Here is a 25,459-nt window from a genome sequence, read left to right on the forward strand (position 1 = left end):
AGTGTCTTTGTTTAGTGAGGTGTTTTTTCTATTTTCTCCATAACTTTGATGCCGCAAGATTTGTGAACGGAAAACAACACACTTTGTTTGCAAGATCAGCTGCATCAGACACCTCAGAGTTCAAAACATTTGAGCCTGCAAGTTGGAGGCCAAAGGAGAAGGGCTGTGAACAGGCAGGAGTGAAACTTCACRTACTTTCTGTGTTAGCCCTAGCATGTTCAGAGAGTCTTTTTTTAAAAAAAGAAATAAGCAYAAGAGCAACTGCACATAAGAGCAATGATTATATTATAATACGGAAAARCCTGGCCTCAGATGTTACTGATAGTAATTGCAAAGCCTGTCATTTTCACACAGTGATTACGTTTTTGTTACAGATTGATGTCCTCAAGGCAGATGTGGAGAGTGCCGAGTGGAAAATTTTGGAAAACCTAATTCTAGAAGATGTTGTTGAGCAGATAGGACAGCTGGTCTTTGAGGTGCACATCCACTGGCCTGGATTTGAGGTCAGTGGCAACGACAGCACTGTGGTGCGGTACTGGTACAGTCTACTCCGAGAACTGGAGYTGAAGGACTTCAAGCTTTTCCATACCTACAAAGATTTATCAAAACCACAGATGTTTCTGAAAAAGGAARCCTTCAACGCCAGTAGCTGTTACACGCTGAGCTGGGTAAATACAAGATGGAAATAGCAGAACAGAATTTATGATGTGTGACTGTGAGCCATCTGGCCCAGTAGTGTTACTGAAGAGGACTTTGGAGTCACTGGCTAAAGTTGCTAAATATGTATACAGAGATTCAGTCAAAATGGACTGATTTTGTCAAAAGAACTGGTATTAGGAGAAGATAYATGTTGCAAATCTTTTTTGTATAGCAGTACATTGGTCAGTGGGAACACTTTCTTAGAGGACAGGGGCATTCYGTAAAGGTTTGTCTGAGGAGCCAACAACAGCTTTCCAAGCCTGCCTTGTGCCTGTGCATTGACTCCTGTCACCCCTGAGCGGAGAGGAGATCCCCTTCGCTCTGCCCCCGAAAGCTCTGCTCTGTGAGCCAAACCTGGCTTAGTGCAGCATGTGCTGGCATCTGATTTTAAAAATACTCATGAGTAAGCTTCTTTCTCAGGAATGGTCAAGCATTACATTTCTGTAAAATGGYGGTGCTTTGACTTGCACCTTCTTTATTTTGACCTTGTTTCCCGTGTAACAAATTTTATGCAAGAACGGTATGTTCCTACCGACTCTTGAACTTGCTGGCAAATTTTAGCTGAATTTGGCAGAGGTAGAAATCACCACCAATCTAAAACCACCCTACATRTTTCATTAAGTTATTCCGTTGAACAGCTTCTAAGTGCTCTGACTTCATACCTTAAAGGCACTCTTAACTGCAGGAAGTGAGTTCAGTGCTTCTCACACACAAGGCAGCGGGATGCTGATACTCAACTGCAGGAAAAGCTGCCATCGGAGCTCCCCCTCGTTAGCCACCAGAGAACCGAGCCACAGGAAACAAGGCTTTGCTAGTTTATCTGCTTATGGAACTGCTTGTTTTAGATTACTCTTGCAATGGCTGCAGCAAGTGGTTTTTCTTCTAGTGAAGTAATTATTTAAAAGAGCTGTGAAACTTGGTCTTTTTTGGTTGGTTGGTTTGAGGTTTAGTTAAGTGTTTTACAGCGTGCCTTTCCCAGTGCTGCCTCTGGATGCCTGCTAGCTCCTCGCCACGTAACTTCCCTGGCCCAGGTTGCCTCTCCCTAACACAAGGAAGCTACATCCTGGCGTCTCTGCGAATGGCTGCAGAGGTGAAGGGCACCTGCCTTCAGAGGCCCAGAAGGATGCCTTGGGCTGACTTGCTGGGATGCTATGGTATGTGGGTTATATGTGCTGTGCAGTGCAGTAACCAGGCTTGGCCACTCCCTGAGAAGCTAGGGAATGGGGGAACTGAAAAGTATATAGCAGATTCTTTTTTTAAAAAATTTAATTTTGACATTAAGCTTTATGTTAAAATACCAGAGCACACCATTTCCAAATCTTTGATATATGCACTTTGTAACTTGGATTTCCATCTTCTGCAGGGCTCAGTGTTCCACCCCTTGGTGGAGACCAGCAGGCAGATGACCCTGCTATTTCTGAACCCTGTATGATACAGGGCATTTTTTCCGAGTTAGGTTTGGGAGGCGGCCTGTCCACATATGACCTGTTCCATATGTGCCATTTGCTGAACAGAGGCAATATGTGTGTCTAGACTGAAGTGCTGGAAGGAGGGGCATGGCACAGCCAATGGTATTTGGGCTGCCCGATCTTGCACCACACAGATGCACCAGCTGCCCCAACATCACTCGAATTCACAGCCAGGGTAAAGCATAGGCAGAGTACCAGCGATTCCAGAAGACTGAGCAGACTCACCGTCTGTGTGAAGAATTTTACTCAGCTTTAAACCAAGGGTTTGTGACATGCCTGATCTGCTTAGCTAGGTTGGGTGGTCGGTTGCCATACCACTAGGTCCCTGCTGTCTCACGCAAGGCTGAGGACCTCACAGGGCCTGTGCCCTGCCACAGCACCCAGGAGAGTGCAGATGTTGGCTCAGGAGTGACCACCACATAGGTCTCCCCCGGCCATCAAGTGCTCGAATGGCCGATGGGGCAAGCAGACAAAGCCGTTCCTGCTCTCGTAGTAGACCTGCCGTGTCACATCTGGTTAGTAGGTGGATGTGTTAGTATGTGCCTGTTTCCCCAGGCAGGTCAGAACCACGTCGGTGATGGTCGTCCAGACGGCCACCATGCACATGCGTTGAAAATCACCATTGGGCGAATGGCTTGAGGGGAGCCTTGAAGACTTTTTGCAAGCCAGTTGGGTCCACCCTTTACTGCYGAAGATCAAAAGGATACTTCGACAGGGCAGAGACAACTAGTCACCACCAGCACATCTGGGACAGCTTGCCCTTAGTTTCCCTGGTAGAGGTATCCAGTGGGACCACAGGGAGGTGTCACAGCCAGTTCAAGCCCAGTTAGTAGCTAAGAGAGTCAATAGTCTTCCTCCTACTTCCCTTGCTCCATGAGCACAGGGAGCAGCCTGCCTTGGCCCTAACTCCCTGCTCCCCACCTGGCCCAGCAAAGATGTCTGTGGAGCTTGAAACTGCTTGAGTGAAGCCGACTTTGAACACCTCTGTTGTCCGTGGGGGCCAGAGGCCTCAGGCTGGTRGGGAAGAGAGGTAAAAACATGCTCTACTTTGAAGGTGATGGGCTGGGGTGCTGAGGGAGGGGAGTGGAAATGGAGTTTAATCTCTTTAATGAAAGCCAGTTCTGTGCCCTCATGCATTCAGATTGTATCAGCCTTCCGAATCACGTTTGAAATTTTAATTTGTGGTTAGATGTTTAAYGCTTTCTTGTTTAAAAAATGCACTCTGGTTTTCAATCTGCTGCCTTTCAGTCACACTGACAGTGCCTTGTTGTGTAGTATAAAGTCTCTGATTTACTGCCTCTCTGATCCCATTTTTATTATTTCCCTTTAAAAAAAAAATGCGTCTGCTCCAGTTATGCTGGGTTATTCTGACGGGGAGATTAATTCTAAGGGAACTTAACATGGGTTTCTGCATAGGGGAAAAAGAGGGTAGTGCAGCCAGGGTGGGACTATTAAGAGGTGACACTTGCAGCTGTGTCTGTGCTAGTAAATGAAGCAGTGGCAGGCTGCGCTCACAGGCTCGGGGAATGGCTACTTGATTAAATTAGCAAGCTCCCTGGCACAGTTTTGGCTCAGGGCATCTAGGACTCTTGCAGACAATTCCCAGGCATAGTCTGGGAGTTCACATAAGCTTTGCAGTTACCCAGAGGGAAGCTGTGGGAGGAGCGCACGGGGAATGGGGGCACCAGCTCCTCGGCTYGGTGGCACATCGCTGCGTTGTTGGGCTCCCTGTGTCCAGAGACGCTGGGAAAAGTGCTTTCCCTGGCGTCAGTCTGCACGTTGCCGTCACTGGGCCGAGCAGTACACAACCCGAGGGTACTGCGGCCTTTGAAAACGAATAGGAAATACCTCCTTTGTGACAGCCGTGCTTGCCACGAAGCCTTGTACATTAGATACTAAGGCGGTTTAAGAGCACAGGGCTATGAGGAGTTTCATCAAAATGCAAGAGAGGATGTCACATTTCCCAAACCAACATATAGCTTGTTGGAACAAACATACTTAATCAGAGAATGGCTGAATAGCCATTAAAAAAAAAAAACACAGAACAGCAAAAGCCTGGGTGCAAGTCCTGATTTATTAATAGAGCATAAAAATATAGTCTTTAGCGCTGCACAGGTTTTTCCTCTTGATTAGCCTTAAAGTAACCACACCGTAGCTTACCTACCATTTGTTTCATGCTGGTATTTTAAGAAGTAGTTAGAGGTTAAAAAAATGAATGGCGTGCTCGCTTTCAAATGTTCGAATTCCAAAGGGATGTAGACGTTTCATCRTTTATGGCTCTGAAGAAAAATGTGGTGATCTATATGTAAATTAGAGAAACGGACTGAAGTTCTGTCCTGAGTCTTCCTTGCCTGAGACTTAGAGTTTAGCATGTGCTGAGCTAATCTCTTGCTCAGAATTGCTAAGTAGTGTAAGCCACAATTTAGATCGTGGTAAATACATCTGCTGCAAGGAAAGTTTCCAATAACTATGGTAATTTTTAAAGAAACCTTATCTAAGATCCAGGTAAAAGCCATTTATCATTTTGGAGGCAGTTATATGATATTACAGGAGAAAATGAACAGCTCTTATTTTATGCACTAGCTGTACCTTTCTACCTAAAGTCTCTTAAAGCGGAGTTATAGCCTTCTCTGAGGTCTTGCTTTTGCATCCCTACCGCTTGTTTAATCGACCTCCTTTACCTGAAGAAGCAAATCTTAAATGAATCCAGTTCCTATCTTTCCCAGCCCTTAATGCCTGAGGCATGTTTAAAAGAAATCCGTTTGCCAGCAAGTTGCTTGTGGAATAGTCACAAGGAGGAACCTGTCCAAATCCAGTTGTCTTCCCTGCCCTGTGTCAGTTCCCCCATTATAGCCACAGCCTGGAGCCCAGTGATGGTGTCGCCATTCCTAAGTGGGAAGAAGAGGCCACTGGTCAGTGACGGCATTGCTGAAGTATCTCCGAGTGCCCAGTGTGGGCAGCATTGAGCATCTTCGCTAGCCAGTGCACTAAAGCCTTTTCCTCTTTCTTGTTGGGTTGAGAGATGAACCCCAACAGTCCTGCTGTGGGTGGCTTGGCCTTGAGCGTCTAAGGAGGAAAGTCAGCCTTGTACCTCAAGCTCCTCCTGCCACAAGTGGCCCAGGAAGGGGCCTGCACCAAAGTGGGGCTGGAGTCCCAAGGCCAAATCAGCCTAAGTCATCAGGTGTGAACTGGCCAACTTGCATCTCTGACCTTATCTTCCAGCAACTTGCTCAGCAATATGCTTGCACAGGACCCTAAGCTGTCTTTCTGTAGTGTATCAAGTGGTCCTTTTAGCACCTTCAGCCTGCCTGGGTGTGCTCAGTGTTGCAGTTACGTGTCTTGCCTGGTCCTGCAGTCTTCAGAGGCTTCTGGCCCTCAGTTTCCAAGTATTAGGCATCTCCTGGAGTCCTCTGCCTGCAAGTATTTGCATCAGCTCTCCAGAGCTGCGAGCCCATTGCCTCCCTCCTGGCTCTGGGTGAAAGCTTGTCCACCTTGAGGTAACTGCTGAGCCTTGAAATCAAATTTTTTGAGGCCACTCAATTCCTCTCCTATGTCTCTGGGCTGGCTGCAATGGCCAGCTGCTTGTTTTGCTGCTTATTGCACCAGCTGATGAGGTTTTTTATAAGATAGCAGACTCCCAATATCCTCTGCATCTGGCCCAAAAGAGAGTTGTGGCATTCCTAGTTCCTGCCCCGTGAGCTGAAGCTGGTTACTAGCATCCTTGCAACCCCCAAACTACTCAGGTTTGACATGTTGCAGGAGGCGGCTGGCTCTGGCTCAGGCYCTTCTCTCACTAGGCTGTGTCTTCCCCTTGCACATCTTCCCCCTGCGGTTCTTTCATAGAATCATAGACTGGTAAGGTTGGAAGGGACCTCTGGAGATCATCTAGTCCAACCCTCAGTGTAGCCCATACRGGGATTGAACCCGTGACCTTGGCATTAGCAGCATCATGCTCTAATCAACTGAGCTTTCTTGTTCCCTCCTTGGTCATTGCTTGCTGAAGTTTACTTGGAGCAAACCCAGCATGCCTGTCCCTCCTGYGCCAGGTCGGCTGCGTCCCGCTCGGCACAGGAGGCTCCTTCTTGCCTTCATTTTGGTATTTCTGCTAACCGTTTTGTCCTGAGCCCTTCCTGGTAAGACAGGGCAGAACAAGGCTGTGTGGTGGTTTGAACTGGCTCCTTATGGCACCCTGGCCTGTCTCAGAGAGGGGAGAGCAACGTCCTACCTCACTGTCCCCTTTGGGCCAAGTTGGTCCCTGCCCTACTGTAGAACAACTGAAGAACCTGTGCTTTGCTTGGCTCCTACAAAGCGACAGAAGTGAGTCTGAGTTACCTGTCTGGTTTCAAGGTACATGAGAAAAAAATGGGATCTTATTTATAAAGTGTGTTGGCCATGCATGGTGGCCATTGCTGGTTCCAATCCCAGCTAGCAAGGACATAACGAACAGGTCTCTTCCCTTAAGTGGGAGGTGTTACTGGGTTCGTTGGACGCCTCCACTGCGAGGTGTTTCGGCTCATGCTAAAATGAATCCTTGCGGAGATGAGCTGCGTGTGGTGGCAGTTCTATTTGCACAGCTCCTTCCTGAAGCTTCTTTGGGAGCTGGACTATTTACCTTTCAGAGAGGCCCGCTGTAATTTATAAACACACACATAAATAACTGATTTAGAATTTATGGCTGTTATTAACCAGTGACATRGTCAAAATGAGAAGAGATACATTTTAGTCCCCCAAACTAACACTGTTAAGACCTGATACTGCAACATTAGCCTTTCCCAAAGAATGCCTTGCAGCCCTGAGGGGRACGTGTTAGGCTGCTAACACGGTTCTCCAAAGAAAGCAGTCCCTTTCCTGAATGCCAGATTGGTTTCTTTGGAGGTCTCAGAACTTGACTGAAAAAGGTAAGAGCTTTTCTGACTTCTTGTCCCACTCCAAAACCTCAAGTTTATTGCATGCAATTACAGACTCAGTCTTTGATCACACCTGTGAATCGTGATGGGTCGTTCCTCACTAGCAGGAGGGACACCTCTCAATCTGTGCTAGAGCAAAGAAAGCCTAAAAGAAACATATGCCTGGCTTTTCTTGGCAGATGCCAACAAGACATATCACCTAGCAGGACACCTGAAGAAAAAGCACTCATTCTCTGGTGAATTATTCAACAGCTGAGACCATCTGTTTTATTCAAAAACTTTGATTTTGTGAGCTTCATTAGATACTCCCTTGTCCTTGAAAGGATCCTCGGGGTTATTTAGTAGGAAATCGCTCTTGAGTTCTTCCTGCTTGTTAACACAATGTGACATTTAATTGCAGTCAGTGTAAACCTGTTTTAGTGATGGTGAAAATTCAGAGGCTGACCTACATTCAGAGAGATTTTCAGGCTTCTCCCTCTCCGCCGGCTTGCATGGGCAGTGTCTGAAGAATAAGCCTGAGAACTACCTGGGATAATGAACGGATCTCTTTTTCCTTAAACAGAAGTCCCTGTTGACAAAAGCGATTTGACATGTCTCTTGTAAAGTGTTTCAGCTGGTTCAGGAAGAAATCTTTGCAGAGACTCTGTCCTGGTCCCTTATTCTGGTGGACAGCACATCGCAGAATGAGGAAGCTGGATCCGCTTTGCTGCTTGGCAACAACAATCCCAATGTGAGTAAAAATCAGACTTCTCTTTTCAGTGGATTAGCACCATACACACTTATTTTTCAGCAGTCTCCTGAAATAAATCTATGTGGTATACACAGTACAAAGCTTTTAGAAATAATTAAAAAGTGATCCCATGCCTCTGCTGATATTTACTCCCCCGTCTTTGAAGTCCATTTCCGAATCAAAGTCAACCAACGTGCATCCCACCCTTGAACCTAGCTTCAGTATCCACAACAGAGCCACCACCCTGTGTGCCCTGAATAGTCACTATGGGAAAGTGAGCACCCGATGGGAGGACCGTCATCGGACCATTCACACGTCTCCTTTCATACAACAGTGATCTGGCCCAAGGAGTACCCATGTTCCTCTGCTAAAACTAGTGAGGAGCAGCTGAGATGCAGGTGCCACTCCTCTCTCCCAAACTGACCTCCCAGGCAGGAGGGACATCAGAATGCCTTGTTCTACCCCTTTGAGCAAGATCTCCAGGAAAGGCTTGAATAAAAGAGTTTTGAACCTCAGAAAATATTACATTTTTTTTTAATATTGGAAGGAGTATGACAAAAAGCAAGCAAAACCAATGCCTGCACCCCAAGCCCACCAGGACCCTACAAGTACCTAGGGAGAGAAACAGAGGAGTTTGCTACAGAGAAATTGTTCCAGCAAAACTGCATGACTTTGAAAACTTGGGGGAATCGGACTTGCTTATTTCTACTGCAGATGGTTTGCCTGACAACTGACTTCATTCAGAGTGCAACTTCCTTCTTCATCTCCTGAGCAAATAATATTTGGAAAGGATTATGTTTTACAGAGTACATATGGAGGAGCTGAAGGAAAAATAACTGTATAAGGATGCAGAACCAAAATAAAAACTTCTCTAAAGCTAACTAGCCTGTGTGAACATCTGCATAAGAAAATTACRCTGGTGTAAGCTAAGGTGTGAAGTTGTTACAGCCATTCTAGCACAGTTCATTTTTGGTTTATGTTGCTTTACAGGAGTTTAAGCTCTGCCAAGAAACACTTACCCCACAATAAAAGTGTTTAGCCGGTGAGTTATGGCAGCACACCAACTGCGGGGTAATTACGCTGGGAGAACTGGGAAGCTTTGCAGCTCCCAGAAACATGCCTGTTAACTACCAACGGTCTTGAAGCTTCATAAAGTTCGTATTACTGAAATTACTCCCTAGAGGACTTGTGTTGTTCTCTTCCTCTCCAAATCAGAGGCGACGCAGGCTCAGTTAGTCTTGACATGCTTTAGACTAAGTGAACAAAATCAAGGACAAATCATAACCTCTTACTCTGGATGACCAGCCCAATRTATCTGCAATAACATTTGATTTTAGCAGTCTCTCAATAACCTAAAGAGCAGCAAGTTAAAAGGAGACTCAGGAAGGCTCAACGCTTTAATATTTTAAAAGTCCTGCTATCTAACAAGGTAGCAAACAGGCCCGAGGTCAAACTTGCAGTGTACCTCACTAATTTAGAAGTCCATGCTTGGTTGAAAGTGATTGGAACTTSCTTCTAAAAGCTTTAAATTCCACAAGGAGCTTCTGTAAGAAAAGCCTGCTTGTGGAAGGGTTACGTGCGAGTGCTGCAAGACAGCCTTGGKGCATCTGATCTTATCAGCAATCCTGACAGAAAAATACATGTTTTACTGCAAAATAGGAGACTTGGACTTTGAGGATAAGCTAGCAAAGTCAACCGACAGTCCGTAAGTACTCTCTAGAGGAACAACCTCTAACAAATTTTGCTGGCATATAGATTTATCTGTTAAGCCTTTCAGGCAAATTTCTCTTCCCTCTCCCACACGTTCCCCATTATACAGACTGCTTGTCATACAGACACTTTCTAGCAAACAGAAACAAGATTTTGTAATGACCAGCTGGTAGAAAGAAGGAAAGTACATYGTGTTACTGGGCTGTCAGATTTGCAAAGCCTACTGCTTAAATCAGCACTGGAGGACAGCAGTGTTAACTGGCGTATTGAACATCTGCCTGTTGTTAAAAATTGACTTTTTACAAGACAATCTCAGGAATTTTTGGATGTGTAATAATTTAGATACTTGTTCCTCCTAATGAGGGCAAAGACTGAGCAATGCCATCTTACTAGGGACCACTATAAACTCTGTGCAAGGCAGATGCCAAGACCATCTGCTTCAAGAAAGACAGCCTTCTTACCAGTAAGCTGCATGAAGATACTTCCCCCCTCTCCCATATGAAAAAAATCCGAGAAAAAAATGGCACGAGGCCCAAAGAACKATCAAGTTTCCAAGGCAGAACTCCAAGAATGATGGAGATGGTTCACTTATCTATAAAATCCCCACTGCAAAAGTAATTGGTATAAATAAAAGTGTCAGCATACTGCCACACCATCCCTTAAAGTTACAGATGTGTGATCAAGGGGAACAAAATTACAGTGCTGTCATAGCTACCCTGCACTCCCGCTTTCAAGTGTTTCTCCCAGACAGCGCGGCATGCTTGCCTCCAGCCCTCCCAAGAAGCTCCTCTCAGCTTCAATTGCTTCCTTGCATTCTCCGCATTATGCTAGAAGACAACAAATTGGGGAGTGCTGCTCCCTGTTCTCCAGGAGCTGCTTTCCCCTGGCTCTGTCTGCTCACATGCTAAGTTCAGCCTAGAGGTCTCAGTCTAGACTTGCTCTGACCAGCGTTTGTAAGGGACCAATTTCTGGTGAAACATGAAACTGGGAAGATAAGGGAAAGACACAATTTGAGTTAATTAAGCCCAACAAGAAATCTTTTCCCAGGTGGCGGCTGGAAAGGCAAGTCTAGACACACGCCACACAAGACAYAGGCTGTCTGTCCTCCTGCACGGCAAACTACGTGACAACGTGAGCTTTAGAGTTTCTAACTTCAAAGCTGACAAGAGGGAATTACRCTCATAAAAATCCCCCCTGCAGGCTTCAATGCAGACGTGAGAAATTCCACAAAAGATTAACACAGCGACCAACAGTGAGAGACAAAGGATTTTATCTAAAAGTTTCCAGTGGAATTTTGATTCAGGGCTCATTGTAAACATTTAATTCTAATTCATCAACTCCAGCAGAATTTATTGAGTCAATATTTCTTATTTTTCTCCCTCAAAACAAAGAGAGTTAGTCTATTATTGCATTAATATACAGAGGAATTAAGTTCTGCTTGATGTATGGAACAACATAGMACCAACTACAGAGCCAAACATTTCATGCTATTACAATTTAAATGCTTTTGAGCATTTTGAGAGAGATGTTTCTGATATGGAAACCAATATAGACCAATCCTATGAGAATTTCTTATTTTTGTATCTGCTCTAATTCCCCCTCTTCTCCCCAATTCCCTACATTTACAAGATGTTAACACATATCTAATTAAGAAAAGGAATTTGAAGAAAAAAAATACTTTGATTATTTCAGCCCACTATCTCCTTATGCAGCAGGCATATAGGGCACACTGCACAGCAGAGCTCAAGACCCAACTCAAGAATTAAGTCTTCCCTGTGAAAGAACCATGTCAGAAGCTCATGGTCTGTGGTACGGCAGCAACTCATTCCTACCTACATCCTTTGAGTCAAGAAATTAGAACGGCTGCTATTTCCCTCCACAGAGCAGGATCCTCGGGACACTTCCCCACTCACCCTCGCACTCTCAATGTTTTTTTGAAGCTTTATTTCAGTATTTATACACAGGTGTGAGGCTGGATAATACACAATTACCATGGCAAGTATGCTGCACGTAAAAAAAAACCTATATGCTTTTTTGTGGAAACAGACCCCAGGTTACCTAGATGGGAAAGTAAATGGAAAATAGATGTAAATTTGGCGTAGATATGTGATGGCATGAGTGGCCAGTGGAAAGAACATGAAGGTCAGCTTTAGACTATCGGTTTAAATTCCGTAAGCTTCATGTTCACTCACACATGCCTAAATTTAGCAAGTACTCTTTGAAAGAATGAAATAGACTTGTTAATCAAGCCTCCAAAAGTTGTAAATTAAAAAAAAAAAAAAAGGGTTTCCTTCTGTTACCACAATTTGAGATTCTTTGCAACTCAACTATCAAATTGCCCTATCTTCCATCCTACTGTTGATTATGGCTATTACTCCTTTGCCACTGATTATAACTAAGGAACAGTGACTAGATTTTTAGAAAACAATATAGTGTAATTCAAAACTCTGATTGAAGACTGATCCATTGGACAAATTTGGTACACCTCTTTTTTATTTCCATTATGGGCTTAAAATCGGAACAGATATGAGGTTTTAAAGGACTTTTCTCCTGCTTCTAACCTGCATTAGTTCTGCATGAACAGTGCAAGAAAATGAGTTTATCTGAACTCTGGTACAACTGGGAATTAGAATGCCAACTGATATGAAGTATTTTATGTAGACATTGCTGGAGGGGAGAATTCAATGAAGATAAGCTTTTTTTATATATATAAAAAAGATTTATTAAAAATAAGTTCTTTAAAGAGAAAAAGTGACATGTATATACATTAATTTGTCAAACTCTGTGGGGCTTATAATACAATGTATTCCAAACAGAACAAGAGACATTTACTTCGTTGTTTTTCTTTCAAAATATTTATCATGCTTATTAGAACTTAACTGCATATGGAAAGAGAACAACAACATACAATCAAAGAGTATCCACTATAAGGAAAACCTTCAAATTGAGGAGTAGTTGCAAAGATGAACCTCAGTGATGAGCACAATGCAACTGTTAAATCTAAATACAGACAGAAAACAATTTTATGAATGCAGTCTTCAGTGCATACCGTTTAACTGAAGGCTATACAAGTTTCTGATTCATTTTACATTTCTATCATGTATTATAAGACCACTTGCTAAGATCTGTTGTTCTATAAAGTTAGAAGAATTCTGGGGACCACAAAATACTGCCAAAAAGCGTGCAAACAAATGCATTTTTCCAGCTCTATTGCAGTAGATAAAGATTTGTTCTTCGAATTAACAGAATGTAATTATACAACTGCTGGTTTTCTCCTTTAACTCTACGCATCTGACACCCAAAAACACAAAAATATTTTTTCTGAGAATTATTTTACTTTACAAAAGTATTTTGCACAAAATGTGACATGACAAACTAACACTTGATTCTGCATGCTTCACTGATCTCAGCATCTCATACTCAGGGGTAATATTTAGAACTACATCCTTCCAGTCCATTTTTTTTGTCACGAATATCTCCCATTTTGGGGAGTATATACACAGCTAGCTGAGAACAGCTGTATTAAAAATGTCTACTCATCCTTAGAGCAGAATTCATTCAATTCTCAGATGTCTGCAAGAGTTACAACTTCTGATCTTTGTAGCATCCTCTTTAGTCCCATAGTTTAATAAGACCATCCCAGCCGCACGTAATGACTTTAGATGTTTCATGTGGATGCCAGACTGCACCAATACAGACTTTATCGTGTGCTTTTAACCTGCTGTAGAGTTTTGTTGTCTTCCAGTCCCAGATGTTAAGTTTTCCATCTGCATCTCCAGATATCACATAGCTGTATTAAAGGGATTAGAATAAAAGCTTTATCAAGTGCTCAAGAACTGCTTTTTTATAATTGTACACTGAGCAATGGAAAAGTGTTTCACCCAAAGAGCTTCCTATCTGACTGAAAGCCTACCGGCCAGGGAATTAGCATGCATGCTGTACTTCAAGCAGCACAAGCCCTGCAGAAGATGATTCACTGACTGCAAGGTAAACGTGCTAAGCATTGTGACTACACTGTGTGGAGTGTTACTAGAATTAGAGAGAATAAATCGGGAAAAGATGAAGTGCCAAAAGCTCTAAAATTTACAGACATTCCTCTYTGATTTTTCTCCTGCTTTGTTGAGGTTATTCTCCCGTTTTTAAAATAATAAAAATCTTACGTACCCACAGTGGTAAATGTAGAGGCATGTTACTGAGCAAACAGCATGAACAAGACAGTTCTCTTAGAATAAATGAGGATACCACGAGAGACTTGCAAATTGGAAAAACTGAGCAAGTCTGACACACAGGTATTCTATACAAGTGAATGCTGCTGGAATACAGCCTTGAGGCTGCTACAGCAGACCATGTGCAAAAAGAGCCAGATGCAAATAAGAGGAGAAAACCTCTTCTGCTGTGTAAAACAGGGGGAGTCTCTGGAAGGTTTAACACAACAATATAAATGGAATTTGGGTTATGTTGACTGCTTTTTGAAATAACACTCTGAGCAACAGTTGAATTTCTCAGTCCTATCAAATGTCATGAGCAATCTGCTTTCTGCTGCTTGGCTAGAGATCTGTCTGATACAGACCTAATGGGAAGGCAGCGCATCAATGAATGCTCAGAGGTTTCAAAAGGAAAGTTAGTGTTTAAGATGAAGCTCAATCCCATAGAACTCACCTCATATCAGGTGAAAAATCCACTTGACAAGCATAGCCAGCTACCATGTGACCTTTGAAGATTTTCTTTTTGTTTAATCTGAATCTATTCTGAGCTCCAAAAATCAGAATTTGGTTATCCATCGACTGACAAGCCAACCATTTCCCTAAAAATGCAATAAACAAAGATGAGTATCTGAATGCTACATCTGAAGAAACAAACTTGACTGGAGAGTTTTAAAGAGGCTCCAGAATCATCTTTTTTATATTAAAACTACTTCTATAATTGAAAATAATATATTTACACTGGAAAGCCCATACAATTTGATGCTACGAAAATGCTAGCTGTGCAACAGATGATCAATCACTGCTTAGCTCAATGGAATTGTTAACTGCAAGTCTAGTGACAGTTTAATAATGTTGACACTCAAGCCATTTAGTTTTGGCCAAAAGAGATAAACCAGATTTGGTCCTATTAGAAGGCCTTGTACTGACTATTGGAGGCAGTAAACTTTTATTCTCCTTTAGTTTAATTCTGATAAAAGTAATAAGCACCAGTTAAACATTAACATGCAAGAGCACTGAAATAACATGGGATTTATCTTATGCAAGTGTTATTTGGGCTATATTCAGAACAGATAGCAACAGCATTGACAGGATCATGTAAACAGTCTCTGCTTTATCAGTGGCACTGTAAAGACTGCTGAACTTGCTTAGTAGTTTGGATTTAACAGCAATTCCCACCATAGTTCCTCTCAATGTTTTAAATGTAGCAAAGAGTGGATGGTAGCTCTATGGAAGGAAAGTGTCATTTTACCCAGTCTGGATCAAGGTCTAAATTTAAATGGATACAGTTATCCTGATATAACCCCTCATTTTGACATACTTGTTCTTCTTAAAACTTAAATCAGATCCTCTCCAATCTTGGAATAAACGCACACACTCATTTTGGGAGATGGAGGGATGGTGGCAAGGAGATGCAGCATGGGAACATGGCAGGATATAATCAGCAAGATATGCCTATGGAAACTAGCCCTAAGAAGGCAGAAAAGTGTTAACCTACCATTTGGAGACAAAGTCACAGCTGGCATCGAGTGCATACTTGGCTCCGCTATGTACTTGAAGTCTACAGGAATATCCCTGCAAAAGGAAGAAGTATGTGTTTTATGAAGACATGGAGATGGTCCAAAGGGCTGGCTGAAGTCAGCTGATTTACTCAGCCACTGCATCAGAGTGCGCAGTGTGTCCAAATGAAGAATGTGTAGGAGCTCAAAAATATTACAAACACCCATCCAGAGAACTCCAGCTGTATAACTTCTCACAGTGTGAATTCACCCTAAACCAAATGACTCAAAGTCTAAAGCAGTATTTTAGTTATAACTGTTAGATTAGGACTGTAACATGAAAACACTGCCACTGCCTTCTTGCTTAACTGCAACTCTTACAAAATTCTTATGTAGGTAGCAGGAACAACTAAACTGATATACACATGTACATCTGAATATCTTAATAACTTTTGTTTTAATTAGACAATTTGTCTACCCATTCATTTTCTCTCTTTAAAAACAAAAAAAAACCACAAACCAGCCAACCAAAAACCTCCTAGAACTCTCACACACTTTTCTCTGATAAYGACCTTTTCCTCCTGATCTCTCCCAAATGGGGCGCTGCCAATTTTGAACGTTCATAGCTGAGCTAAACTCTGAAATCCCTAATCTCAGTTCAACACTGGACTGCACCAACTTTTTGCTGGCCTAATTCAAGTTATTTACTATTGTTTCGTTAAGATCRTACATTGTTCTGTACAAAAGCATGTGAACTCAGGGCAAAAAGAAAAAAAAAAAGTACAGCCTAATCCTTAGTCCTCAGAATAGTCTTTTGGTTTTAAATATGTAACCTGAATTGTTAATAGGCTGTGYGTATCCACAGCATTCCTCATACCTTACATTAGAAAGCTATTAAAAAGGGAAGAAATGCACGTCTTCCTCATTAAACACAAGACTCTCCAGCAGAAAACAGATGTGATTAATATATTCAGCAGAAGACACAGGCAGAACGTTCTGTCGCCATATTCGTTAACCCAGAAGGGATGGTCGTGACTTCAGYGTCTCACGCACACCGAGGGGCCGCTGGGGACATGCCAGGAGCAGAGGGCACGGACGGCTGCCTGGCGCTCACCAGCTGAGCCTTGCTGGATGGCAACACGGTCAAGGGAAGCACCGAAAACATCAGTGACGTAACTACAACACYGTTTCATGGTGAGGCACGTTACTTCCAGGCAGCCTGTGTTAATCAACAGGCACGTGGGCAGCAGGGTGAGAAGCTGCTCAGGACAACTCTAACACGAGTGCTTTTTTTTATAGTAAACTATTATGATCATTTACTCCTCAGCATATAAAGAGCAACCAGATTTGTATGCTCTGTGGGTAAGAGCACATGTAGGGATAACAATCCCAAACAGGGAGATCCAAGACTACAATTGGGTAATAAATCTGTAGAGGATTGAAGAGTCCACATCATCTCTGAGGCTGACCAAGACGACAGCACAGCAAGTGCAGGCTCCTCTCTCCTAATCCAACCTTTCTCCATTAATATTCAAACAGCTTCAAATCCCACCTGGGACAGGACACAGTCATCACTTCAACAAGGTCAGATCCTATTCAATTCCTAACTCACAACGCTTCCCCAGCCCACTAGTCATCTGAAATCCTCCTCCATCATCATAGAAAATACATCTCTAATGTCGATTTCTACTGCAATAAGAAATTAAAATGCAGTATAAGTTCTCCTGCCTCCTATCTCTCTTTACAAATGAATGCAGGCTCATTGACTGGAATTTATTTGAGACAGCTCTGCTTTATGTTGAAATGCACCAGACAGGACACTGGCAGGATATGCTGCCTTGAACTATTAGTCAGAATAAAGACACACACTTCTGTTTCACATTTGTTTCCAGTCAAATTGTTAAATAAGAAATAACCATCCCCCCAACCTAAAAAAAAAAAAAAAAAGAAAGAAAGAAAATTAAGATGCTATCACGATTGGCTGAACTAAAAATCTCATATGACATGCATATTTGTTCAAATTTTAAAGATCTTCAAAGCTTGCCTATTTTTCCTCCCCTAAGTACTTCATAAGCCAAAAAGTTTTCAATATTGAGAAGTAATAACAAGATTAAGAAAAGTGACACAATGGGGTTCCATACAACTTCTTCCCAAAGAGAGGAGAGAAAAAAATATATCTAGGCAAACAAATAAATATATAGAAACACACATATTTGTGGGATCTGCACATTATAAAGCACTCTCATGAGACTACAGCGTCTTTACTAGGAACTGTGGAGAGAAAAGGCTGGCTGGGGGCATAGCCAGCCAGAGCTGACAAGCCTGCTGAGCCTGGCAGAGTAAGAACTAAGCTCCTGCTGTATAGGTCTTTTACTGGCTGACTTGAAGGTTAAAGGAAAGAAAAGTCGCCAAGGTCAGTTCCCCAAATCATTTCACTGTTTATCCAGGTAGCATCAGAAACATATACAGGAGACAAGACAAAACATTCAGCCTCTCTAAAAGAAAGGGGAGAGAATACAACATCTATGTCAACTAATATCACTGCTGTAGAGATAAAAACCAAATGGGTGTAAAAATCACTAAATAAACCATCCGATCTGTAAGTGCCCTATACTCGCAGCCTGAACTTTCAGCAATCAACCGCAACTCGGGGCACACCACAGTGAAATCTCTGCACGTATGAACTCCTGGGGAAAAGACTGAAATTCCCAGGGGAGAAGTTGCTCGCTGTGATCAAGCCTGACACGCCATCCYATTACCAGCTCCAGCCAAGTCAAAGTGTTTACAAAACATACTACAAAATTCCTCTGGACAATTGGAACCAAGCAATTAGACTGGTTTTAATTACTGGCTTTTAAGGCCATACTCGGGTCATAATTATTTTGAAGGCTGCTTTGTTTCTCTAGGATAGTGAAAAATACTGCACACTTAAACATGTCAACAGGTGCAATAACCAAAACAACAAAGATGCAAATAATTCTCCTTGTAAAATTAGTAAATGAAGATTCAAGGTGCAGCAAAAAATAATTTAACATGGAATTCTTCAAGGTCCAGAATCTTCTCTACAGAATGCATTAATTTAGTTTTAATTCACTGTAAAAAATTTGGATCCTGAAAGTATAGAAATATGCCTACAGACAGGTCAGCATATGTCACGGCAGGCTGTAGAGAATGACTTTCAAGTCATGGCTAGGAAGACAGCACTACATTTGCTTCTTATTAAACCTCCCAAACCCCCAAGAACAGTGTTGCAGAACACCGTATACAGTTGAGTTCCTCGTTATCTGAACAAGGGAGCTCTTTCTTCAGTGCAMAGCAAGCTCAGTACATGTTTTTTTTTTCCTTCAGAAAGATAGCTTCTGCTACTGGAGCAAGCAGGTTGCGATGTTCCCATGCCAGAACCTTTTTGCCTTTCCTGCTCTTTCCCACAAAGTGGCTAAATCCACCCACTTTGCTATTTATTTCAGCCATCAACACAAAGCTCACGAAACAAGGGCAATCCAATCTCAAGGAAACAACAGATTTGTGCAAGTGAGATACTCCTACTCACCAAACAGGAGACATTGCTTAGCAGACATGACACTGTAATGATTTTTCTTTAAGGAGCTCAGCACATACATGGGGCTAATTATGAAGCACTGAACAGAGGTTCTCTTGGAGCGACATATGGTGACAGCTTTATATGTCTAGTCTAAGCCTGGGTTCCCAGACTTTGGTCATTACCATGGCTGCTACCRGCAATGATAGCAGCAGATCAGACATACTGAAGGTTTCTCTGGCTGCTTGGGTAACATCCAAATACTACAGATTGTAGTCTCTTGTCTAGATTAAGAAAAAAAAAAAAATCCTAGGAAGGAACTCATTAGTCATAGAGCTGCCAAACTAACAGCTGTAATGTGCAAAAGCTTTTCATATGTGAAGGGCAAAATAAAATGGAAACTTAAAAGATATGAGATTATTCTTTCAAAAAAGGACAGAAAAATCTTAAGCCCCAGATTCTCATGGAAAAAAAGTTTCAGAAATAGAAGATTATTGTTTTCTGCCAAAATATATTAAAATTGAAAGCTGTTTAAAATGGTGTTTCTTATGAGATCTTCTTGGATAGACTTTCACTTTTTTGTTATCTATTGTATTCATACTGTGGGTATCAATGATTTGTCCAAAAAAACCAAAACCAACAACAAAAAAAACAAACACAGACTACCAGAAATAGAAGTGAAGCTACACTGAGATCCTGGTCTAATATTATATAACACTATGCATATTCAAAGCATTCAAAAACTACACACACTAATGTAACATAGCACAGATGGTTCTTTAAAAGGTTAATTTAAGGGCTAGTACACCTTTGGGGAAAGGAGAGATAACAGAGCTCACTAATAGAGTGCAGCGTGCTTCAGGCTGACAGGGCTGTGTCTTACGCTTTCTTTAGGGAAAAAGGAAATCTATAAAGTCTCTTTAGCAAAGCCAAAATAGATTGGTTAGTATCCAACAACAAGATAGGAAGTAACTAGTTTTAAAAATTAAAATCTCTAGAGGAATGATTCTAAAAGATATAGCAGTAAGATAATGATAAATGATTAATAATTAATGCTAATATTAAATGCAGCCTGATGCCCATAAAAACTTGCACCAACAAAACTGGGGCTACTTAAGGCATTTTACTTCGTATTCAGTGGAATTAAGTTTTACAGACTTTAAAAGCAATTTTCAAATAATGCAACACAGTGGGGCAATAAGCCAGTGAAAATAATTCATTATTAGACAGTAAGAATCATTTCAAAGTGATTAAAAAGTATTATAATTAGACTTGGTAAGGGATAATTCATTTTACTGGACAAAAGCTTTTAAGAAGCAGGAACCATACTAGACCAAGTGGCAGAACTCAGGGGTTTGTGGAACATATGGTCAACTTTAACAGCTATTAGAAATTAGTAACAAGAACATATAATATTATTTTGGTTCTTTACTTGTGAAAGAATAATTCTACAGCATACGTAATTACATAAAAATTTGGGAAATTTAAATTCAGCTCTTTCTCAGCTAGCTAGAATTCAGCACTCCTCAGTTTCCGTGTGCTACACACACTTTTAAATATAAACTGCTATCTTCCTCTCAGTTTGCTCATAATACATTAACTTAAAATTCAAAATTTTAAACTTACCATTCCCAGACTCTTAAACTCTTGTCATCAGATGTACTCACAAATCGTCTATTTTCATCTACAAACACAATGGTGTTGACAGCTCCCAAATGCCTATCGTATTCCTGCACAATTTCACCACTCCGTATATCCCACTACAAATAAAAAACAGTTCAGAGCAAGACATTTACTAAATCTCAGAATCCTATTATCTCAGGTTTGGAAGAAATTTCAAGTAAAAAAGCAAATACTATAGCAATAGTCTTTGCGAGTCTAGTAAAAAAAAAAAAAAAAAAGAGGGGGAGGAGGAGGGAGGAGAGAGGGAGAAGATTGTCACTCGTGGGAACAACTTCTTGCTTATGAAAACACAAATCAGTGGTGGAGGATATTAAGCAGAGACATACCTGCACAATTTTCTTATCTGACATTCCTGCAACAAAGAGGTTTTGCTTATCTTCATCAGGATTGAATTTGACACAGTAAGGAACCTTCCTGTTTGTGAATCTTGAAATACATTGCCCTGAAACAGAGAAGTCATTCATACTGGGTCAGGTCAGAATCTCTGTGCACTGATGAATTTATTGTGGATATTGATAAAGCATAAATTTCAGTTTTACATCATGAAAGCAGGAAGTACTTGTTTTATACCCCGAGAGGATTAGAGGGTAGAACTTTCGATGCACTTTAATTGGACCATCTTTCACGTGTTTGCATGCATGCATCTGTATAAACATATACACACACAAACTTTAGCTTGCCAAACAGTAACTGCTCCATAGCCTACATGTCAGCATACAGGATGTCGCAAGTTGACCAACGTCTTTATAAAGCATCATCTCACTAGGAGCAGAGTTCTTCCTGACGAGAGACTTGCACTCAGGCAAAAATTCCTCATTCCTAAGCCTAGAAAAGGGTAAGCGTAGTCCAACTGCAAAACAAGACACTGACCTTCTCTTGTAGCCTCAGCCATAAATACCCTGATTACATATCTTCCATAACTTGTATGAGCTTCCAGAAGCCTGTTTTAGTCCAAAAAGCACAATGCATTTTTCAGGTGTCTAGGTAACCAAATTCTGACTCAAGGCTGGGGAATCCAACTTTTATCTTCATCTGTCACTTGTAAATGAATGGTACCATCGCTAACATCTTTTCCAAATATGGAAACTTCCTTTCTTTTTTCAAATGCACCCATTTTAAACAATATTGACAAAATTTACTCCCCTCTGCTGCTCTTAGGCAGCTCTTGAAAACACCAGATCTCTCCTCTACTCCCTCTCCCAGCAGCTCAATTTCTATATCTCTTCTTATTCGGAGTGCTCTTCAACTTCAGGTTAACTGAAATACCATTGAAATAATGGGCAGAAGGCTCTGGTTAATACCTTATTTCCCCTAGAGAAATTGTGCTTTTTAAAATAATGTGAAGTCTTCTCTGAGCAGGAGACTGCTTCCTAGGCTGTGAAACTTCCATATGTATCTATCTTCTTTACTAAGATAAGGATTTAATCTATTTAATTAAAAATTCTTTACACTCCCCTGTCTGCTGTTCTCCTCTTAGAGGCCAAAACAGATGCATAACAACTATTACTAAACTTTGCTTAATGCATTCCTGGAAGTCATGGAAATACTGTAGAGAATAGCAAGATCTAAATGTCTGTATGGAATAAGTTGGTCAAATATAGTCTACTGTTGATAGCAACAGCAGAAGTACTAGTGAAACAAAATACCAGTGATTGCCAACCTTTCATCCAACATCATCTAGAAGCATTTTGAAAAGAGTTAACTTGGAAAATGGTCAAGACATACTGCATCTTACCTATATTGAGTAGTACATCTGCCATTGCTACTGGTCAGAAATCACTATGCTGTCTGTGTCTTTTTGAGGCTACATCTATATTAGTAAATCAAGCAATACCTAGAAACAGCCCCAGGCACCAGAACTCAATCTTCTCTATTGTTACACTGCCAGAACAGTCCTGATGTGGTTTTGGTATAGACAAACCACACTCTTCCCAACCAATTCCCAGGCATGGCTCAAGAGTTAGCAAAGGGCAGGGACCATTCCCAATTTGCACTTTAGATACAATCACCATTTGGAGATCAAGCTAATTTAAATTGGCATTGGTGTGGCCAGACCACGTTAGCTGGTCCCAGCCTCAGAGTAATACCTTAGCACTGTAATACCTTAGCTTACTATAAAAGATATAGCCTGATGGACAGAGAAAACTTTCTATATGAACTTTGAAGCTGCAGAGCTAGAAAAACTCCTTTTAGATGAAGAACATGTAAAAAGTAATTTCACACAGAGTAAGCATACTGCTGCTGCTAAGTCCTGAGTCAGTACAAAACAACATCATGGCTTGTAAGACTGCACTAAGTGAAATAGTTATTATAGCACTGCTACTTTGAAAAGTCTCTTCTTGAACCTGTGCAGAACATTTCCTACATAGAAAAATAATGTAAGCTAAGAAAAATTTTTGGACAGATCTGTAAACATAGAATGTGCAGTTCAAAATTATGAGCTAAGTGGCTGCTTACTGATAAGTCTAAAAGCAAAAATATTTTAAACATGGAGTATAACTTTACAAAAACAGGAAATACACACAAGAAAAAGGCTGAAGTGATCTGTACTGCTGAATCATTACAGATGGTGCAACAGCAGGATTAAAAAAATGCATCTCAATGTCGAACAGGTTATTTTAAAGTACTTTCAATTCTTATTCTGCACTTGCAAGAATCGTTCAGCCATTAGTGAATTTATATAAATCCTTTGTAGGAGGGACAGTTGTGCTCTGGCACCCCCCCAAATTTGCTATTTTTCCATAACAATATAACATTTTGAGGGTTTCGTTCAATTTAATACAAAATTTATTAAAAATAATAACAATTCTTCCAGATTAAGTATTGAAATCACACTTTTGACATGACTATGCTTAATTCTATGCTTATAAATGAAAACATGCAACTGACTAATGTATGTACAATTTGTCTTTTTACTCAAAATTGTTCTAGGACTACAAATAATTGACWGAGACTTTTCAAATAAATAGAAATACAAAAACAGTGTCAATTGCATCATTACAGAAGACAATAAAACATTTGGAAAAAAAAGAACAGCATTCCTGTAATGAATGCCTGAACACTGAATGACAAGAGGATATAAAAGATAATTGGAAACAACTTGATAGACTGATCCTAGGTCTCAGTAGTTACTTTTAAACACAGTGCCAAATAACAGTATACATAAATACAAGCCCACCTGTTTCAGTGTCCCAGAGTTTAATGTAGCGGTCATACGCTGCACTGAGAAACTGAGTGCCAGCATTATTAAAAGAGATGTCTCGAACAGCTTTACTGTGTCCTGAAAGACAGAAGAAAACATGATGATAAACTTTTACCTATTCATGCTAAGAATTAAGGTTTTGAAAAAACATTATTCAAGTTAAGAAACAGACTAGTCTTTAGCAACACAAGCAAAACTAAAAAACTGCTTACAGAAATTCTTCGTGAGCCCTAGTAAACCTAGTTCCAGCAGCTCCACTCAACAGATAAACTACCAACCCAAATCTCTAAAGCATGGAGAGAGAAATAGCATTGCACAAAAGCAAATGCTGTGTATCATTCATAAATTGATATGCAAGCAAAATGTAAAGTATTTTTGGATTCAAAGATTTTTCTAACTACTGTTAGAAGCAGAAATAGAAGTTTAAAACACTATCAAACTGTTTAGAAAGAATAATCCACTGAGACAGGACCATTTTTTTAATCCATCATCTTTATCATAGTGCTGTCATCAGAAATATTTGGTAAAAAAAAAGACTTTGTTGCTACTCAACATATATTCACTCAAAACACTGTTCTAGAAATGTTCACATTTCAAAAGAAGAATCAGATGCTTTTGCTCTGCAGTGAAGGCTGCTAAGTTCATATTTGTCTCCTTTAACCATCTGCAAAAGCAGTCTGTTATATGAACAAAGACTGTACCTGAACTTAAAAACACAAAATAAAACAACCCCCATCCTCATCCACACCCCCACAATACGGATGCCTTTGCACTAGAAATTCAGCTGGCCCAGAAAAGACCACCTCATTAAATAGTGAGATCAATAGACCATGAGATGCCCTCACTGCATAAATACAGAGGACTGTTATTCTGAACAGGAGGTTGGAATCATTTAATTTCACATGTGACTTCTTATGGACATGTGGAAGAAAAAGGAGTCTTGTATAAAGTATGGACTAATACAGTAAACTAACATTTTAAGGATCTTAAAGTGTTATACCACCACTAAGTTACTTGGAATAATGATAAAGGTTCACTAAAACCTTCCAGTTTCTTTAATTCTTACTGTCCAGATCATACTGGACATCATTTGTCTCAAATGCCTACATGTTCTATGTGTGATAAAAATCACAAGCTAATCTAAGTAAAATCCCTCCATGACGTTTTTCTAAATACAAATTAAAAGCTCAGTTAAATAAAGACTATTACCAATAAATGTTCGTAGGCATCTTCGATCACCATATACCTCCCATAGCTTTNAAAAAAAAAAAAAAAAAAAAAAAAGGATGGGGAAGAAAAGGCAACACTTGTTAAATAATAATGGTGCTGAAATTAAGTGCAAACATATATAACAGTATCTTTTAAGAAATCAAGTGTAAACATACATGACAACATCACTTAAAAATGATTAATTGCAACTAAGATACATATTCACAAGAGTGCTTGGTCACCACAGGAACAAAAAGCCCTATAAAAGTAAAAAGATCAGATCAAATTTCAACCCTGAGGCCCATAAGGCATTTATTTTGCTAATTAATCCTCTGCTTTTCATATATATATATATATATATAATATATATATATATATATATATATATAGCACGTTTCTCTCTCTCTATATATAGACACATATCTCTAACAATATAATGTATGCTGTACTAAAATAAGATTACTTCATAAAAGCAGTAGCACCTACTCAAGCATTTGTGAACTATAAAACTAGGTTTCATACCAAATGTATTATTACACTAGCAAAGGCAACAACCTCAGGGACTTGCGACCTTCTAAATGCTATTACTAAATGATTAATGGTGTTCTAAC

General features: G+C 40.7%; 2 protein-coding genes across 2 annotated transcripts in view; one reads left to right on the forward strand and one right to left on the reverse strand.

Moving 5' to 3' along the window:
- METTL24 (methyltransferase like 24) overlaps window positions 1-3,466 on the forward strand; it is a 35,714-nt gene extending 32,248 nt beyond the window's left edge. The window contains exon 4 of the mRNA XM_085306872.1: window positions 375-3,466. Within this exon, the coding sequence (XP_085162998.1) occupies window positions 375-689 (315 nt within the window). The 3' untranslated portion in view covers window positions 690-3,466. The remainder of the gene's footprint in view (window positions 1-374) is intronic.
- An 8,781-nt stretch (window positions 3,467-12,247) lies between these two features.
- Window positions 12,248-25,459, reverse strand: part of CDC40 (cell division cycle 40) — a 37,903-nt gene continuing 24,691 nt past the window's right edge. The window contains exons 9-15 of the mRNA XM_085306873.1: window positions 24,849-24,894; window positions 23,616-23,717; window positions 20,764-20,879; window positions 20,381-20,514; window positions 15,216-15,292; window positions 14,175-14,319; window positions 12,248-13,305 (exon numbers count right to left, since the gene is read on the reverse strand). Of these exons, the coding sequence (XP_085162999.1) occupies window positions 13,128-13,305; window positions 14,175-14,319; window positions 15,216-15,292; window positions 20,381-20,514; window positions 20,764-20,879; window positions 23,616-23,717; window positions 24,849-24,894 (798 nt within the window). The 3' untranslated portion in view covers window positions 12,248-13,127. The remainder of the gene's footprint in view (window positions 13,306-14,174; window positions 14,320-15,215; window positions 15,293-20,380; window positions 20,515-20,763; window positions 20,880-23,615; window positions 23,718-24,848; window positions 24,895-25,459) is intronic.

The sequence above is a fragment of the Rhea americana genome, unplaced genomic scaffold (assembly GCF_003343005.1).
Source record: "Rhea americana isolate MKP2758 unplaced genomic scaffold, rheAme1 scaffold_25, whole genome shotgun sequence".
Taxonomy (NCBI): domain Eukaryota; kingdom Metazoa; phylum Chordata; class Aves; order Rheiformes; family Rheidae; genus Rhea; species Rhea americana.